Raw genomic sequence first — 18,491 nt, forward strand, 5'->3', positions numbered from 1 at the left:
CCGCAGTGGCTTTAACTAGCCACTAATAGGGTTTCTTTTCAAAGTGATGAATGTTTTACATTGACTGTGGTTAACAGGTGCACATATCTGTGAATACACTAAAAAACTGAAGGGCACGTTTTTAAGTGTGGTCTGCCAACTAAATCTCAGTAAAGTTACTTTTAAAAAAGGAAAAGCATTTATTATTAATGCATTCAGCCATATGTGGATGCCAGTACAAGCCACTAGGTGACAGGGACAGGAAAAAAGGCAAGTCAGACAGATACCTTCAGAGAGCTTGCAGCCTGAGTGGGGAGCCTGTCAATTAATTGAGCACTCGATGGCTAAGCACATACGACAGTGGGAATGTTCCAAAGGAACACAAGGTAGTCAGTCTTGAGGGACCAAGAAAGGCTTTGTAGAAAACAACAGAAGTGGTTATCTACACTGAGATGTGAAGGATGAACAAATGTTAGCCAAAAGCAGGAAGGAAAGTGGAAAGGAAGAAGGGATGAGGGAGAGGAAGAGAATGAGAAATCCAGGTGGACACACCACACTTTCTTTATCCATCCATCAGTGAATGGACATTGATGGATGCCGCTCTTACTTTTGGGCTATTATGCGTGATGCCAGTAGGAACACTCATGTACAAGCTTTTATGTGGGTGTATGTCTTCAAACCTCTTGAGTATATACCTAGGAGTGGAACTGCAGCATCGTATTGCACTACTGTTGATCATCCACTTTCCTTCCCAAACTCCCAGACAACAGAATCACACAAACCACTGTATCGAACATTCCCCAAATAAACCAAACCCTCTTAATTCCACCAGAACTGGAGAAAGTCCTCCTTCCTGGAACTATTCCTTCTGCCCAGTCTGGTCTGGCAAACACCCGTTTGTTCTTCAAGGTCAAGGTCGCCTCCTTCATGGAACGTTACCCAAACCTCTGAAAAGAACTGTCAGTTCCCCCATGATGCTGCCATACGGGAGCATTTACTATGGCTCCTCTGTAGGCTTCACCGTGGCACCCTCCCCACACCCTATTCTTGTCATGTAAACAGTTGGTCCCAGCAGCCCCACGAGGACATGCCTCAGGATGGCCTGTACTCTGGATCCACTGCCAAAGAAGATCTTTAAAGGCGTTTTACTAGCTGAACTTGTGGGCATTTTGGGAGCATATTTTCTGTTTAAAAAGATGAACGCAAGCCAAGACTTCAGGCAAACAATGAGCAAGAAATTCCCCTTCATCTTGAAAGTTTATTACAAATCCACTGAACACTCTGGGATGTACGGAATCAGAGAGCAAGATCAAGAAAAGTGGCTGAACGGCAAACATTAGGAATCTGACCATCGATCAAGGTTTGCCCTCTTCCATAGTATCAGGCAAGATTAAAATTCCAAAGTTGACATGGATGGATTTTAGAATATTTAAGGTTAAATGTAAATTCTAATTAACTCAGAGGTTTTATTCTTTGGACTAACTGTGAAGAAATTGAAGGAAGGTTTATTGATTATGTTATAAATGCAGTTTTGTTTACTACTCAAAATAAAGTGGTTCTCCTTTAAAAAAAAATCTCCCCTATAATTCTGAATAGATAAATCTTTCAAAATAGATAAAATAATAAAACACCTATTTTTAATATACATTTCTTTTCCATTATAGTTTATTACAAGATATTGAGTATATAGTGCCCTGCGCTATACAGTGGGACATTGTTGTCTATCTAATTTATTCCCCTCTCCTTTCCCCCTTTTGGTAACTGCAGGTTAGTTTTCTATTGTCTATGAGTCTGTTTCTGTTTTGTAAATAAGTTCATTAATATTTATTACATTTTTAACTCACACATTTAAAATCCCATTATCTAAAAATATATTAACTAGAAATACTGCTTTTATCCATTGTCACTTTACCTGAAACAATATTCAAACTCTACATCAATGTCTCTGGTACTACTAGAGCCACTTTGGAATAAAAGTCGTCATAAAAAAAAACAAAAAACAATTGGCCCCAGAACCCATCTTGTGAGTTCCTCGCACAGTGGCACACACCAGGGTGGGGGGTGGGGGGGACCGAGGAGGAGGGGCAGGCAAGAACCCCCAGACTGTGCCGCCTCCATCTGCAAACACCCAGACAGGTTCCCGTACAAGGAGAAGGCTACTCCTCTCTTCCGTATTTCATTTCAGTGCAGTGATATTTAGAAATGTTAATTATCAACTCTGTGAATGGTACCATGAGCTCTCCAGGAGAAAGGTCACCCAATCAATTAAAATACTATCATTAAAATAATAACAAACTACCACACAATCTGTTAATATCCTAGTTGTACAAATGAGAAAATGAAGGCCCAGGAAGAATTTAATTACTAATCTGAGGTTATGGTAATTAGAGGTTGGGGTGAGTGGAGGGAACCCTTGGTCCTCCTGACTTCAGTCCTCTTCTCAGAAGACTCCAATTAACCAAATACCATTACACACAGGCCCTTATGAGACAGCGGTTTGTTCAACAGGGTCAAATATCCCAAGTTTCTCTCCTTCTAGACCCAGCGTCTTCGGATCACTAATTAATATGACCTTAAATAACCACCAAGTTCCTTCTCTCCTGGGGCTTCTGCAGGGAAGACAGGCCGACTAAACAGGCACCGGCTCTGTCGGTGCAACGTGAGAAGTGCATGAGGGGAGGGGAGAGACCGAACAGCAGGAGGACGACGGGTCCCCTGGGACTTGTGAAAGGCAGCCTAGAGGAAGTGCAGACCCAAGGGAGATGGCTGACAAGGTGCAGGCAAGGGGTATGAGCAAAGGCCCGCTGCGGGAAGAAGATGTGTATTTGCAAGAAAGAAGTCCAGGACGAGGCAGGTGAGGCAGGGGGAGGTGGAAGCAGCTCAGGGAAGGGATGTGCTCCCCTCCCTGGGAGCAGCTGCATCAGCCCCTGGGTGGGTGATTACAGAGACCCAGCTCCCCACCACACAGCGCGGCCATCCCAGTGCCAGAGGCCGCGCTGAGGCCTCACCCCCGAGGCTCTGGGCGGCGTCCTCTCCAGACAGTGCCCTCCACAGGAGATAGGGACCTCGCCCCGAGAACCTGTACGACCTCTCGGTGATGGGGAAGAAGGCCGGCCTGCAGGATGATGCAGGACGGCTCCAGGGTCACCCAGCCCGGAGCTCCCGGGGGCCGCCCAGGCCCCTGCAGATTCTGCACCGAGGCCCAGCTTCCCTCTGCCCAACCAGACCTGCCTCCTTCTCTTCCCCTCAGTGGGTGTCGATCCCAAGAGCACTTCTAATAAACGCGCCGCACATGCATCACATCCAAGAGTGCTTCCCAGGGGACCCACAGCACATGCTAACCCAGCGGGAGGGACAGGCAGACAGGGCGCTGGGACAGAGGCAGAGGAGGGCTGATTTCCAAGGGCCTGTGTGGCACCCAGGCAGCAGGAGAACACCTGGGGCTTGGGGTGGGGCCTGGGCTGGAGATAAACGGATTGTGACTGAAACCCAAAAATCACGTGACACCCAGGAGCTGTGTGAGAAGAGAAGGTGACGGAGGCGAGGACCTAGAAGAAAGCTGCCTTGACGTGTGGGCAAAGATATGCACGATCCTTCAGAAAGGCAAGACAGACACTGCCCGCGAGGGGAGCAGTGACCAAAAGGGGCACAAAGGTGTTTGGGGTTCTGGTCTTGTGTCCGATCTGAGTGCCGGGTACTATGTGATCACTTCGTGAAAACTCACTGAGCAGTGTTCTTGTGAAACGTGCACTTCTGCATATAAATGTTACACTTTGACACTTACATTTTATAAAACGTAGGGAAAGGCAAGGGGAGCCCATGCCGGAGGCTGAGAGCAGTGAGAAGACCCAGTAGTGTGTGTTGAGAGGGGCCCAGGGAGGTGAAGGCATGGAGGACATCACCCCCCACCGATCCTGGGCCGGTGTTGACGGGGGCCAGCACCAAGAGTGCACTCATTCATCTTTCCTGGGAGAAAACTAGAGTTTGAATCCACTCACCTTGATCTGACAAGAAATCCAGCATGGTCTGTAGCAGGAAGGACAAGTGCCTGACAGAGAGAGCAGGGTTCCCCATCCTCCGGGATGCGTAGACCAACTCGTGAAGCAGACGCATCTGGACGGCAGCCCAGCCTCGGTGCGTGCCTGCGACAGAAGACACAGAGCATCAGAGCAGGGCTTCAGGGGCGCACTGGCAGCAGGGCCAACACATGAGCCCTCTGGAGCCATGTCTAACGCGTGAAACTCGTGATTTCAAGATAATGCCTCAACCACCATGCTCAAAGGGCAACCAAAGCACTTCCCCTGTGTTTATCCTGGAGAAGAACAATCACATGATACGCTTATTCACATATTTTTTTTTGGGGGGGGGTTATGTTTTTAAAAAATGCTTTATATTATATGGGGTTGGTCAAAAAGTTCATTCGGGTTTTTCCACAAGATGTTAGAGAAAACCCAGACGAACTTTTTGGCCAACCCAATATTTTCTCTCTTCTGCAAAGACACAATTTTTAAAATAACCCACTTGAAATACTTATAATAAGGTTAGGACAAAAGATCATGTTTTCAATGGCATGTATTTGAATTACAGCATACTTTTATTTTCAAGAAAATACTGATATTTGATGAGCCTTCATTATCAACAACAAAGGCCATAAAATTAAAAAGCACAGCATTTCTCTGAAGTATAAGAACAGAAAAGCAGAAAGCGAAATTAGAAAAAAGGTTACCAACAAAACTGGGGCTGCTTCCTCCAAAATAACTTAGCGTGTTTGAAATTAGAGGTGGAAGAAATCGGTTGCACAGCCATCGAAAAGTATTTTTTTAAGATCACAGGATTTTAGAGTTGTTTATTCCAAGTCCCTTTTGGCAACAGTTACTGCTTTTAAATATTTTCCACCTTCAAATTCTTCATGAAGATGTGGAAACAGGGCTCAAAAACAGTTACCATCCAGTGCTGTGTGCCCAGGGGCCCTGGGGGGTTGGTAGAAAGGTTGGGGGAAAGGATTTAAGACTCTGACTGAAGGATTCCTCCTCTCATAGGCCTACGGACCGTCTCTCCCACTGCCTACCCTACAAGCCTGGCAAGTCCCTTCTGTGAATTTCCACTGAATCCTGCACAAATCTTGTCCCATAGGCGTCATCTGGCACATACAGTGAGGCACCTGTAAGCCAGTGTCTTTGTTTCTTCCATCAGCCCTTAATTTCCTTGGGAGCCAGGATGGTGTCTTATTCACCCAAATATCTTTACTGCCTAGTAAGATGCCTAATACACAGCTGGTCCTTTACAGGCTCGTGGGTCAAGTTGCAAGCCTGATGAAAGAAAAAGCCCCTATTTTTCAGACATGCCTACTTAAGCATACAGGGTAAAATGACATGATTTCTGGGATTTGCTGTAAAATATTTCAACAAAGAACAAATAAAAGAAAAAGAAAGGTCTGAATAAAGCCAGATATGGCAAAATCTTATTAATTACTTAATCTGGGTGATGGGCTATTGTACTATTCTCTCTGATTTGTGTATATTTAAATTATCTCATAGTAATTTTTTTTTTTTTTTTTTTTTTTTTGCGGTACTCAGGCCTCTCACTGTTGTGGCCTCTCCCGTTGCGGAGCACAGGCTCTGGACGCGCAGGCTCAGCGGCCATGGCTCACGGGCCCAGCCGCTCTGCGCCGTGTGGGATCTTCCCGGACCGGGGCACGAACCCGTGTCCCCTGCATCAGCAGGCGGACTCTCAACCACTGCGCCACCAGGGAAGCCCTCTCATAGTAATTTTTAAACTGTTAACTGAATAACAATTACTAATAATTATGAACTGAAATTCTTAGAGCTGACCAAACCTACCCACACACAAAAACCTTGATAGCCTACCAGTTTTATCTTACAGAAATCTTTTCATACAATGACAGGAGAGGAGGGAAGGACACGTCCCTGCAGTATTTCCACGTTGTCAAAAGACCAAAGGCCAAAACAAATAAGAGATTCTGAAAAGGATGATAAGGCTGAAATCAACGTCATGACTAACCTAGCCCAGAATTCTAAATGACCTGACCTAACTAATCTCCACCCCACCATACCAAGAATGGGGCACATATCACTCTGCAGATTTTTTTTTAATAGATAAGGATCCAGTTCCTACCACAGGCAATTACAGTAAGGCTGCGTATAAATTTTCTTAACACCAAATAGTGTACAAATCATAATTTCTATGCGATTCAAACTGCTCCTCCTATAAAATCTGAATCTTTTTATTCTTAAGACAGATTTGCAGTATATGAGCCAGTGATAAAATTTTCAACACTCTTGTATTCAAAAAATTCAGCAATGTAAGAGTTTATTACCTCAACTACTGCCTTTTAGCAAACTTATGTGCCTTACCACTCTCTTTCATAAGAGTTCCTGGGGAAAATTTAATCTCTCATTCAGGAAAAGGCTAAGCAAAAGGTATGATCAAAAAACCTTCATATATAGGAACACAAGTAAGATTAAAGTGATAATCAGCAGCCCGTTAAGCTGGCAAATACACACACAGTATATACTTCTGTGTTCCTACCTCGACTTTCCATAACCAGCTAGGGAAAATGTTCATTTCCAGAAACAGACAGAAATACATTTCAAGTCCTGAGAATACAGACAATTTCCCTTTTATTCACAGGTACAGGGATTTAGTAGAATTCCATTTAATTCTCTGAGAAATGTTTATAAAGTAGTCCAGAGCAACAGTGGAGATGGGGTTTAAAGTAACTTTTATTTCTTATTAAAATTACAGCCAGCTGACACTTATCACTTTTACCTTATTTGATCTCTTACCTTACCTCCCCACCTCTCACAAAATGATGGTGAATGTCCCCTCCCGAAACAGAAGGCTAAGTAAAAAGTATCAAATCACATGGAGGTGTGCTTATTTGTTTCATTTTTCAAAAGAAACATGTTTCATCCATGTGATTTTAAAAATTAAGATCAAGAAACAAACTCTACTCAATAAATGGCAATGAGCACATGTCATGCAGCTGCTCATCAGGTTTGGGCACATGTTACACGTATTTACAGGCATGCCTGCTGGTGCCAGCAAGGGGACACAGGGAGAGGCAGGGTCTCTGCTCTCATGGGGCACACAGCCTGGTTGGGGGGGGGATGCTAAATCATTGCCCAGTTTTTTTAATGTACTTACACATTATGGGAAATGCTGTTTAGAAAGAACAGGAGTACGTGAAAGAGAGAAATAAAAGGACTGCATTTAGGTGGAGAGACGACGGGGGACCTCTTGAAGAGCTGACACTCAGCGGAGACCTGAAGGATGCCTGGGGTGCAGCGGCAAATGGCAGGGAAGAGCATTCCTGAGGAAGCAAGAGCCGGGAGGAGAGCCGGCAGTGGACACCTGGATGGCGTGCACAACTGGCCCAGCACGGAGAGAAAAGGCTAAGGCCAGCCCAGTGTAACTGCATAAAGCCCAGGAGGCTTGCATGTACTCTGGAGCCAGCCTGCAGTCATGTTTGAGAGATACAAAAGGGGTCACTGGAAAGCACCTGCGATCTCTACAGAAGTCTCTCAGAAGCACGCTCACAGGGAACCCGGTCCCACGCACATGGAAACTCAATCCCCCTTCCCAGCTCTCCACAGAGCAACAATGTGACCGCTCGAAAAACCCCTTCCCAGACACTAACTCGCCCCACGAAATTTGTCCCGAAGACGGCCTAACGGACCCTGTACACTCAACTGTCCCCTCCACAGGCCTGGAGGTCTCATCTCGTCTCTCACACCAGCAACTCTCAGCCTTTCAGATGTAAACCCCGAAAGCTTCTAGGGCTTGTCCAGTTATTTTGCCCTTAACTTCAACCACTGGTACCAGGGCCAAGGCAGGGGGCCGCCCCACCAGCACGCACTCCTTCCCAATGGGGCCGGGCCTGAAGCACTGGCCCTCAGGGCACTTTATTCCAGCCTCCACGTGGCCTCAGAGGGATGGATGGAATTAGACCTCACCTGACAGTATCTGCTGAGCGCTGTCCTAGCACATGCTAGGGACTGACTCACTCAGTGCTTATAACAACATTCCTGCGACACTGTAAAAGTACCTCCCTGTACAGATGAGGCACAGAGGACTGGACGGGGGCCGTGCAGCCCGGCGGGAATGGTGTCACCCTGTCACGAGCTGTTCGACCTGAGGAACAGCACTTAACCTCCTCCAGCCTCTACTCCCTCACATGCGGTACAGGGCCCAACTGCACCCACTCACCAAGCCGTGAGGAATGATGGCACACACATGAAACCGTTCTCCCTGGGCCACAAGCAGCATAAGGCAAGTGCAAGCGCAAGGCGTGCTGGAAGAAAGACCATGTGAAGCAGACGGGGCGCTCCATCACCTGACCCTCCAGCCCTGGGCCAGGGACACAGCTGGGCCTGAGCAGCAGGCTCTGGTTCCAGGACTCGCCCACGCCCACGGCAGCACCCTTGTGCAGGCGACACTCTCGGGCACTGACCCTACCGGGCAAGGAAGTTGCTCTATAATTGTCACTTAAAATACTGGGAAATATAAGGACAACTTTTTAAAGAAATAAAGACATCCCTGACTTCAAAATGTACTGTAAAGCTACAAAAATCAAGACAGTGTGGTAATGGAAAAACAAACAACACAGAATGGACACCACCAAGAATAAATCCGAACATAAACTATGGATTCTGGGTGACGATGTGTCAGTGCAGATTCATGCATGGTAACAAATGCACCACCGTGGCGGGGATGTTGATGAGGAGGAGGCTGGGGGTGGACAGGGGACGGGGTATGTGGGAAATATCTAAGCTCAATTTTGCTGTGAACCTAAAACTGCTCTAATGAAGTCTACTTAAAAAATAATAATAGGGCTTCCCTGGTGGCACAGTGGTTGAGAGTCCGCCTGCTGATGCAGGGGACACAGGTTCGTGCCCCGGTCCGGGAAGATCCCACATGCCGCGGAGCGGCTGGGCCCGTGAGCCATGGCCGCTGAGCCTGCACGTCCGGAGCCTGTGCTCCGCAATGGGAGAGGCCACAACAGTGAGAGGCCCGCGTACCACGAAAAAAAAAAAATAATAATAATAAGATCACACAGGGGAAAGTGTGGTGGTAGGAGGGACGTGATAAAATCCATTATCACAAGATTTACATTTAGAAGAAGAATAAGCCCCGTCCAAGCTCCTAGGTAAATGGGTGTACTGGTGAAGCCACTTCCCGTGACTCGCGCGTGGACACACGTAGACACCCTGCCGCGTCAGTGCCACCGCGCGACACCTGTTGTTCATCTTCCACCATTAAGCGCTGAGTGGAGACGAGAAGGGAAGCCGCCAGCTGTGTCAGAAGAGCCTTTCAGCTCCCGGCACCTCCCCGCTTAGAGCAAACCCCAGGCATGCAGCACACCTCGGAGAGTGCTGTCCGGTTCGCACTCTCCGCCCTCTCCTCCGAGAAGCGGAAGGCTGCTTACAACTAGACCGCGGAGCAGCTACAGAGCCCGGGAATTCAGAAAGGGCCTCCCCGGAACACGGCCGCTTAAACCGTGGAGACGAGCGAAGCAAACCAGTGAGGATCCGGGAGCCGAGCTCCCCTGCAAGCCCCGTGGTCTCTTCACTGCTTTCCTCACTTGGCTGTGTCCTGGGAGAGCTCCCGTGCAACACCAGATGCAAGGGCGACAGCAAACGTGACCTGCATCCCGAACCCCTCAGCCTGGCTCGGCCTGACCTTGGCGCCCCGGATCCAGCACCTCCCGAATCACGCATCACACCTGTCCTCTCTTTCCCTAACTGTCCTCTGCCCTCCAGGGTCACCTGGCCCTACAGCCTCCCTCTCAGGATCCCCTTCCTGACTCCATTAGCAATGAGAGCTCCCAGCAGAAACAACACCAAGTGGAGCCCACCCTCCCCTCTGGATCCCAATTTCCTGTCTGTAAAGAGAGGGAAGGAGCTAGATCAGTCTTCTCAGAATCATGTGAGACTTTTCCAAACACATATGCTTGGGCCTCACTGCACACACCCTCCCCCCACCCCCCGCAAGAGGTACAGGCTGGCAGCCCAGGGCAGAGAGCTCACACAGAAGGCCAGCCAAGGGATCCCATCTGCAGGGACGGGTCCCACCAGAAGGTTCTCATTGCTGGCTGTGAGTCCCTTTAGTCCTCAGGCTCCAAGGTGACTTTCAGTTAAACACCACAGGGTCTCGTTGTTTCAGGACACTAAGGACAGTCCTGTGACCACAGCTGGGGCAAGGCTGTCCAGAGAGAGTAGAAGCAGCCCTTAGAGGCCAGTTAGAGGCCCACAAGAGATGCCAGGAAGAAATTTAAATGGTCTCTGGGAAGCACCTGACTGCCACTGCCCTGAGGTTCTTGTCTGCAGAAGAGAGACACTGGGGCTGAAATCACAGGACCACCAGTATTAATTTATCCAGAACTCACAGTCCACCCAAAAGCGCCAGTTGTGAAACAAGTGCTCAGCAAACCTTACATTCCATCCCATCTCTTGGGGGAACACAGAGGAAAAAGGAAGTAGAGAAAGGAAGAGCAGATGACATGGCAGATGAAAAAAATTTGTCGTGATTTCTGTTTGGGTGAGATGGTGAAAGATCTGGAAGAAAGTGCCACTGAATGAATTCGGACGTGGCTGAGTGTCCATGCATTTACCCTCAACATGTGGCACGGTGTCCAGCACAAAGCAAGAACCAAGAAACGTTTGCTGATAGCAAGACCTCCTCGAGAGGGTCCCCAGTACTACCCTTGACCCCTTGCACTTAAAACCATCACCAACGGCTGGGACAGAGGCAGGGACAGAGTTCAGGTTCAAAATCACTCCATCAACAGTACGAGCCCCATCACCGAGGCCATCCAGCAGAGACAAACGTCAAGCCCCTTGTCTAACTTTTTAAAGAGATCAACAGCAAGGGAGACCAGGCAAGGTCATGTGAGCAGGCTCTATTATGTGAGATGGCTTTAGAAAGGGAATGCTGCATAAACAGGAAAAGTATGCAGACTGCCCCAATCAGCACTAGGCCCGCCAATCTTCCCCCTGTGGCTGCAGAGAGGCAGGACATCTAAAGCCCAAAATCCAGGCTGCCCCGTTCCTATCAACACCTCCTGAGCACGTGTGCTCACATGCCAAGCCCCCAGCAGCAGGTCTCTGGCCTCCACAGGAGGCGGGGGCTAATGAAGGACTGTGTCCTGTCTCAGCTTCCCTCCACTCCTCAAAGGCCACCTGCCATGCTGCTCACTCAGTCTCCCTCTGCTCTGCCAAACCCCAGGTCCCGCCTTTTAAATGATTTTGGAAAACATTTTTTAAGTAATTTGGGCCCCCCGAAGTGATTTCATTCAGATATCGCTGTGCTCTGAGCCAGGGCTCTGGCAAACTACAGTCCACACACCGAATCCGGCCCCACCCGTGCCATAAGTAAAGATCTGTCGGCGGACATTTCATCCCTGGCTGGTCTCACACCTCAGCAGCAGAGCCAAGGAGCTGCAGCAGAGGCCGGAGGGCTCCCAGAGCCTGAAAAGTTTACTCCCTGGCCCCTGGACAGAAAAAGTTTGCCAACTCCTTGCTCTATGCTAATCAGAATTCATCCTGAGCATACGATTCTATCAAATGTTAAGTGACGCTTTGGGGAGGAGGTCAGAATGGGAGCAAGTCCACACAGAGTAATTCATCAAGAACCACCTAGGCAACGGAGACAGAGGAGAGGAAGGCTCTGGAAGGACCCGAGAGCTCTCTGCAAATACCTGGAAGGTCGACACACGCGAGAACTGCTTGTTTGTACGTTGGAGGGCAGGAGCCGTCCTCTTCCCACTGCTTCACTCGCTCACCTCACACCTCCCATGGCACCAGGCAAGAGCGCGACAAATCATTACTGAGGAGGTGGACACAAAGGGAAAGCGGACACACCGTCCCCGGGAGGTAAAGCAAGCAGGAAGGGGATTCGTAGTTCTTTCAGGGAGAACTATCCCAGAGCAGAAGAGACTTATCATTCGGATCATGGGCCCCTCAGGCCGGCACACGTGACCACATAAAACACGTGCCAGAGGACTGGCTTTGCCCTGGTGGGACAGGAACGTAGACGGCCCCTCAGTTCTCTCCCTGGACGTGAGCTGGAGGAACGTGCTCTGCATGTCCTGCCTAGAACGGCCATCAACCATTTTCTTTCGCCTGCGAATCACCCTTTGCCTGACACTGGGCATCACACTGGTGTGCACTTGTTATTAGACTCGGAGCTTATGTTTAACACGTACTACCCTGCATTAACATTGCAGGGTAAGGATTTATCACCAAATGCATACGTGTACTTGTACACATATACCCCAGGATTTATTCTAGATTGGTTGATTTTTGCTAATTGGCTAAATCACATGAGGTAAGTAGGATTCATTAGGTATTAAGATGTTTCAAGGATGACACACGTCAGTGAGCTCAGGGGAGATTTCCAACGGCACACAGATTTAAGAATGCCAGCCCCCATGCAGAGCACCGCTACGTTCTGTCGTAATCTATCAAAAGTACCCAAGTGCAGGAGAGCTTGGTCACCTTTGCACGCCAGCACCAGTCATCGTGTCCGACAGGCAGAGCAGGACCCGTTAATTGGACGCACCATTAATTGGACTGAAGCAACTTTCAGCTCTAGTACCTCTGTTGAAGTCTTGCGGATCCAGCGACAGACTGTAGCCGGGAAGCGTCTCGAGGAGGAGTTTGTAGCAGGCCCTCCAGCCGGGCTCTGAGATGCTCGGGGCCACGCACTGCATGGCGGCCACGCGCTTGAAGAAGGCGGACTTGCGGTGGAAGCCGATCAACTCGTAGAGCTCAGAGAGGATGCTGTAGCGCTGGATCTTCTCCTCCTCGGAGAGCTGAAGCACACAGAGGAAAGGAAAACGCATGGGAAGGAATCTTACAAGTGAAAAAGGGAACATAAAAAAGCTTTTGCATAAGACAGAGGCCCAATGAAACGTGAAGGAAAGGGAAGCTGAGTTAGTGCACCGGTAGGGCAGGATCCAGAGAAGCACCGACATGGAAGCTCCAAGGCCTTCTCCGAGCCCCACCTCTCCAAGCTCACCCTGTCCTTTTGCTAAGAAGGCCCATATTCTCTGGAACAAAGGTATTTGCTGGGGCTTCCCTGGTGGCGCAGTGGTTAAGAATCTGCCTGCCAATGCAGGGGACACGGGTTCGTGTCCCGGTCCGGGAAGATCCCACATGCCGCGGAGCGGCTGGGCCCGTGAGCCGTGGCCACTGAGCCTGCGCGTCCAGAGCCTGTGCTCCGCAACGGGAGAGGCCACAACAGGGAGAGGCCCCCGTACCGCAAAAAAAAAAAATGGGGATTTAATACTTAAATGAAACAAGGGGCAGGTGAAGTCACAAAAATGCATGCCATGAGGTAGGGGTAATTAACAGAGGCCGACTATAGATTCAGCTCTAAGATCCCTGGCAGCTGAAGCAAAAAGTAAAAGATGATGAGCTACAGGAGCCATAACGCCTGTGGGATAAACATCTGCGTCAGCTGCTGGCGCGTCCCATGCGGAAAATCCAAAACATCCTTCTCACCATCGAGCGTCATTCTCAGACCCCCCATGTTAAGTGCAACAAGCACATGCCCGCAGCCCGTGCCCCGGCCTCTGCCTTGCCTTTCCCGCCAGCCCTCTCCCTCTCTCATCACTGTACTGGGCTGCAAACCCAGGCCTGAAGCTCCAGATTAAGGGTGGAGGCAGCCCCACACCTTGGCTTGGCGGGCAGCTCACCCAGCTGGGGCCCCCTGGATCTGCCCGTTTCTCTGCTGCATTGGCTTCCCACCAAGAGATTCCTTCCTACGCTGGTCCCCACAAAACTCCTCTCTCCTAAATGCAAGGACGTCAAGCCACATTCCAGACTCCTGTTCAACCAGCAAGTTTTCAGTTCCCTCTCTCTTTTTCCTTCTCCAATAAAGAATCTGACTTTCCTCCCTCCCCATCCAACCGTTTCTTTCTTTGTGAGAGCTCTGCATTCTCCACACACCATCCTGAAAGCCAGGCACCCTGCCGGCTAGGACCGAGAGGTTTCCGTCTAACCTGGGCTGCATCCTTATACGTTCCCCCTTCTATCTCAGAAAGCCTTTCCTGAATCTCCCATCCCTCTGAGTTTAAATCGACAAAGTTCTGAGGTTACCATTATTATGTGCATATCTACCGGGCTTTTGCTAGGTTTCCTTAGCAACAAGCTTCATTAAGGAACTGCATCAGGAAGTTTAAAGAGGCTATTCTTACATCTGAGTGGAGTAGCCCGCAGGAAATGTAAATGGCTTTGAAGAGAAAATTAACCAGGGACAAAGAGGGCCGCAGGTTCTAACCAACAGTGTCATGAGCCAAAATGTTATCAAATGGCTCAGTCACTCCTGAACATCAGGTCTGCAGGAGGTGCCGGGTGCTCGGCTGAATATACATTGACCCTAGAGCATGCTCCCACAGCTGGTAAAGTGCTGGGCTTTTCTCTAGTTTTCCAAACAATTCCTTACGACCTCTTTCTCTTATGGTCACTTACATTTCCTACTAATGAAGAAAATTAATTTCAGTCATCTGGGTTGTTTGCGGCGAAGCTACACGACGCAGTTCACAGAGCTCAGACTTTGGAGCCACGGTAAACTAGATCTGAAGACCAGTGGTAGCATTTACAAGGTAATCATGGGCACGCAGCAAACACCTCAGCCTCGATTTCCTCACCTCTAAAACTGGGTTCAATAAAACCAGTGAGCACAGTTGCCGTGATGATTATGGCCGCAACCTGTTTACCCCTAGGTAAGTGCCGACAACAAGCTGGCTGCTTAATTTTTAGCAGTAAGTATTATCAGCGGGTTTTACTTTACCTGAGAACAGATGCTTTGCCGTTTGTCTTTGGTAACAGAACGTATTTTACTGAGATTAATACCACCAGAGCAGCACCGACTAGAAAATTCCCCAGCTCTGCAGGGCAAGGCATGTTCTTTTCCTCTACAGAGCTGATCACATTTTGTAGTCATTTGTTTTTACATTTATCTATTTAGCACCTGTGTCCCCCTCCGGGCATTTTGCTCAAGCAGCGCAGCACCCTGTCTGTTTGGCTGCATGCTGAATATTCTCGGGCTACAAGACAGTGGGCCCAGGGCCTAGCGCCCGGCCTCCAGTACAGAAGGTAGAGAAGGGAAAACCCAAACAAGCATGCTTTAACTAGGCCCCTGCACCTGAAATTATGGTCTGACTTGGGACAAATTACAAAATCTTCTTTACCCTGAGGCTCCTCTTCTATCCACAGGAATAAACGCACTTAGCACACAGAGTTACAAAGGTTGAAGGAAATAACCAAATTCACAACCTAGTCAAGTGTCTGCTAGTGGTCCCACAAACACGAGCTGCCTTTATGGCTCTGACACATCACCGGTGGGGCTTCCTAAGTGCCAAGCAGTGTGGGAAGTGCTCCACATGTGTTATAATGCTATTTACTGATACAACGTACAACAAATCCAGGAAGAAGTGAAGATTATCATTCCCATTTTACAGATTCACAAACAGGCTAAGGGAGGTTACATTCCAGTCCAAGGTCACACGGAGAGGAAACGGCGGTTGAAACCTGAATCTGGGCTGCCAAGGTTCGCGTTCCTTCTCTCTCACTTCTACCTGACCACATGCCTGTGAAATCTACGTGTTCGACAGACAAATCTGCAGACAGCCAGCTGTTAAAGGCAATGTGCGCAGCCGTTTGTCAGTGCTAATTACCATAAACTATTCTCGTAAACAACTAAAGGCAAGACAGGTGGATCCGTGTTCCTTCTCACAAAGAGAAGTTCTGCCTTGAATGCTCCTGCAACGTGCACAAACCCTTCCCAATACCACTAGATCCAAATGTATTCCTTTTCATTTTTTTACATTTGTACAAGGCAGAAGGCACCTGCAATAATTCCATCTTGGTTCCTTTCAAAGTTTCCAGATTAGCCAAAATCAGTCCCAGAATAGACACAACTCATCAGTTCTACGATGGAACACACCTGACCAAGAACCAAAACCTTGTCCCGGTTCAGAAAAACTACAGATCCCTCTTTGTTACTGTCATTATAAAATCCACCAGTGTCTATTTGAATTATGGTTTTCTCGGAGTATATGCCCAGTAGTAGGACTGTTGGGTCATAATGTAATTCTATTTTTAGTTTTTTAAGGAACCTCCATACTGTTAGTTTTTTAAGGAACTTAGTTTTTTAAGGAATTCTTAGTTATTTAAGGAACCTCCATACTGTTCTCCATAGTGGCTGTATCAATTTACATTCCCACCAACGGTGCAAGAGGGTTCCCTTTTCTCCACACACTCTCCAGCATTTGTTGTTTGTAGATTTTCTGATTATGCCCATTCTAACCGGTGTGAGGTGATACCTCACTGTAGTTTTGATTTGCACTTCTCTAATGATTAGTGATGTCGAGCATCTTTTCATGTGCCTCTTGGCTATCTGTATGTCTTCTTTGGTGAAATGTCTATTTAGGTCTTCTGCCGATTTTTTGATTGGATTGTTTTTTCGATATTAAGCTCCATAAGCTGTTTGTATATTTTGGAGATTAATCCTTTGTCCGTTGTTTTATTTGCAAATATTTTCTCCCATTCTGAGGGTTGTCTTTTCATCTTCTTTATGGTTTCCTTTGCTGTGCAAAAGCTTTTAAGTTTCATTAGGACCCATTTGTTTATTTTTGTTTTTATTTCCCTTTCTCTAGGAGGTGGGTCAAAAAGGATCTTGCTGTGATTTATGTCATAGAGTGTTCTGTCTATGTTTTCCTCTAAGAGTTTCCTAGTGTCTGGCCTTACATTTAGGTCTTTAATCCATTTTGAGTTTATTTTTGTGTATGGTGTTAGGGAGTGTTCTAATTCCATTCTTTCACATGTAGCTGTCCAGTTTTCCCGGCACCACTTACTGAAGAGGGAAGCAGCCGCATAGCACAGGGAGATCAGCTTGGTGCTTTGCGATGACCTAGAGGGGTGGGATAGGGAGGCTGGGAGGGAGGCTCAAGAGGGAGGGGATATGGGGATATATGTATGCATATGGCTGATTCACTTTGTTGTACAACAGAAACTGACACAGTATTGTGGAGCAATTACACTCCAATAAAGATCTATTAAAAATAATAAAATTTAAAAAATTTTTAATTTAAAAATTAAAATTAAAAAAAAGAAAAATCCCACCAGAACTCATTATTTTGCTGTCTGCTCAGCTGGCAACCAGACACGGAGATGAGTCAACTCCAGCAGAGCATCGAGCTGGGGAGAACACTAAAGGCCCACACCTGCTGCAGCAAGGCCGGCCACTTGCCCTCCGCACGGCTCTGCTGACCCCTAGTGTTCTACGAAGACCACGCCAACAGAGAAGGGGCTGTTCCCAACAGCTGCAAATTCCCACACATTAAATAAAAGCAACTGATCTTATAAAATAGGTTGTGTATATACCCACCTGTGAAAACAGCTTCGCCAAACGCCCAAATGTTCAACATTAATTTGCAAAGCCAACTCCGGTCCGTAAGGGCGAGCAAGTCTTAGGACACTAAGCCTTCCAAATCCCTCCCACACCCAACCCTCCACCAAACTGCCTGCAGTTCTTCAGCGTGCTTTTAAATGCTTTTAAATTTAAAAGCATCCCCCCGCCCCCCAGATGTCCCTCCACGCCCTCTGGCCTGAGTATAAGAGCGGCCACTGGGTAACTGCAGGGCAACACTAGACAGGACTAGACACAGAGTATCTGAACTAAACTACTCCTGATCGCCATGAGTTTGTTATTCCATCATTTGACAGATGAAAATATCGAGAGACATGGAGGATTATGCTCAAGGCCACGCAGCTAACAAGTGGCAAAGCGGGGTCTGCACACAAGCCCGTGACTCTGTTCCTCACTCCAGCACGACGCCCCAGCTGGGATCCCCACACCCACAGGGTTCTCTCGTGCCTGCCCAACAGGTCCACGTTTCTTTACTTTCACTCACGACCTATAACAGGTCTGCCTTTTAAGCACCTTTTCCATCCACTGTCCCTCAGCAACAAAACCGCTCAGGCCACCAAACGACTTCCCGCTCCCCAAGCCCTCCGTGCTCGAGCCAGGTCACGCCTTCGCACCTGGTCCCTGCTCAGAGGCTCTTCAGCCCCTGTAGGTGGATTGTTTCTGCTCTCTGCAGGGGAACCCCTCTGGGGAACCCTCCTCTCACCCTTAGCACAGTAGGTCCCCGGGCCGCATCCCGAGCTGTCCCACTAGGTCTGCATGTGCCCAGGGCTGCTCTTTGGACCAGCAGCCTAAGAGCCAGGGATTACGCCCTGGTCATCCCTGCAAACGTACTGCCCAGCTCAGAGCTCACACCCAGTAGGTCACCCGGAAATCGTGGTGAGTGATAGATCCAACCCAGATGTCCGTTCATTTGCCAGCACTGCCGACGGCTGGTTTCCTTCCACCCTTCGCTCCGTTTCCCATAAAACTGAAGCTTCCCCGTCAAGTGGTGGGTTTTCACTTTTCCTGCCCATCTTTACCAGAAACGTCCAGGGAAACCAAAACACCTTTTCTCA

At 48.4% G+C, this 18,491-nt stretch overlaps 2 protein-coding genes across 4 annotated transcripts in view; one reads left to right on the plus strand and one right to left on the minus strand.

Annotated features, from left to right (window-relative positions):
• The window catches only part of TRAPPC9 (trafficking protein particle complex subunit 9), a 503,630-nt gene that overhangs the window by 432,069 nt on the left and 53,070 nt on the right, over nt 1–18,491 (minus strand). For all 3 annotated transcript variants that reach the window (XM_081258084.1, XM_081258086.1, XM_081258085.1), the window contains 2 exons: nt 12,598–12,814; nt 3,978–4,121 (listed from right to left, as the gene is read on the minus strand). In XM_081258084.1, the coding sequence (XP_081114210.1) occupies nt 3,978–4,121; nt 12,598–12,814 (361 nt within the window). The remainder of the gene's footprint in view (nt 1–3,977; nt 4,122–12,597; nt 12,815–18,491) is intronic.
• LOC308604769 (protein CEBPZOS-like) lies at nt 1,077–1,319 on the plus strand (the record flags this gene model as incomplete). Its single annotated transcript, XM_081214232.1, has 1 exon — nt 1,077–1,319. One exon carries the CDS (start codon nt 1,077–1,079, stop codon nt 1,317–1,319), a length of 243 nt encoding a protein of 80 aa, XP_081070358.1.

The sequence above is a fragment of the Mesoplodon bidens genome, assembly GCF_964165515.1.
Source record: "Mesoplodon bidens genome assembly, chromosome: 16".
Classification (NCBI taxonomy): Eukaryota; Metazoa; Chordata; class Mammalia; order Artiodactyla; family Ziphiidae; genus Mesoplodon; species Mesoplodon bidens.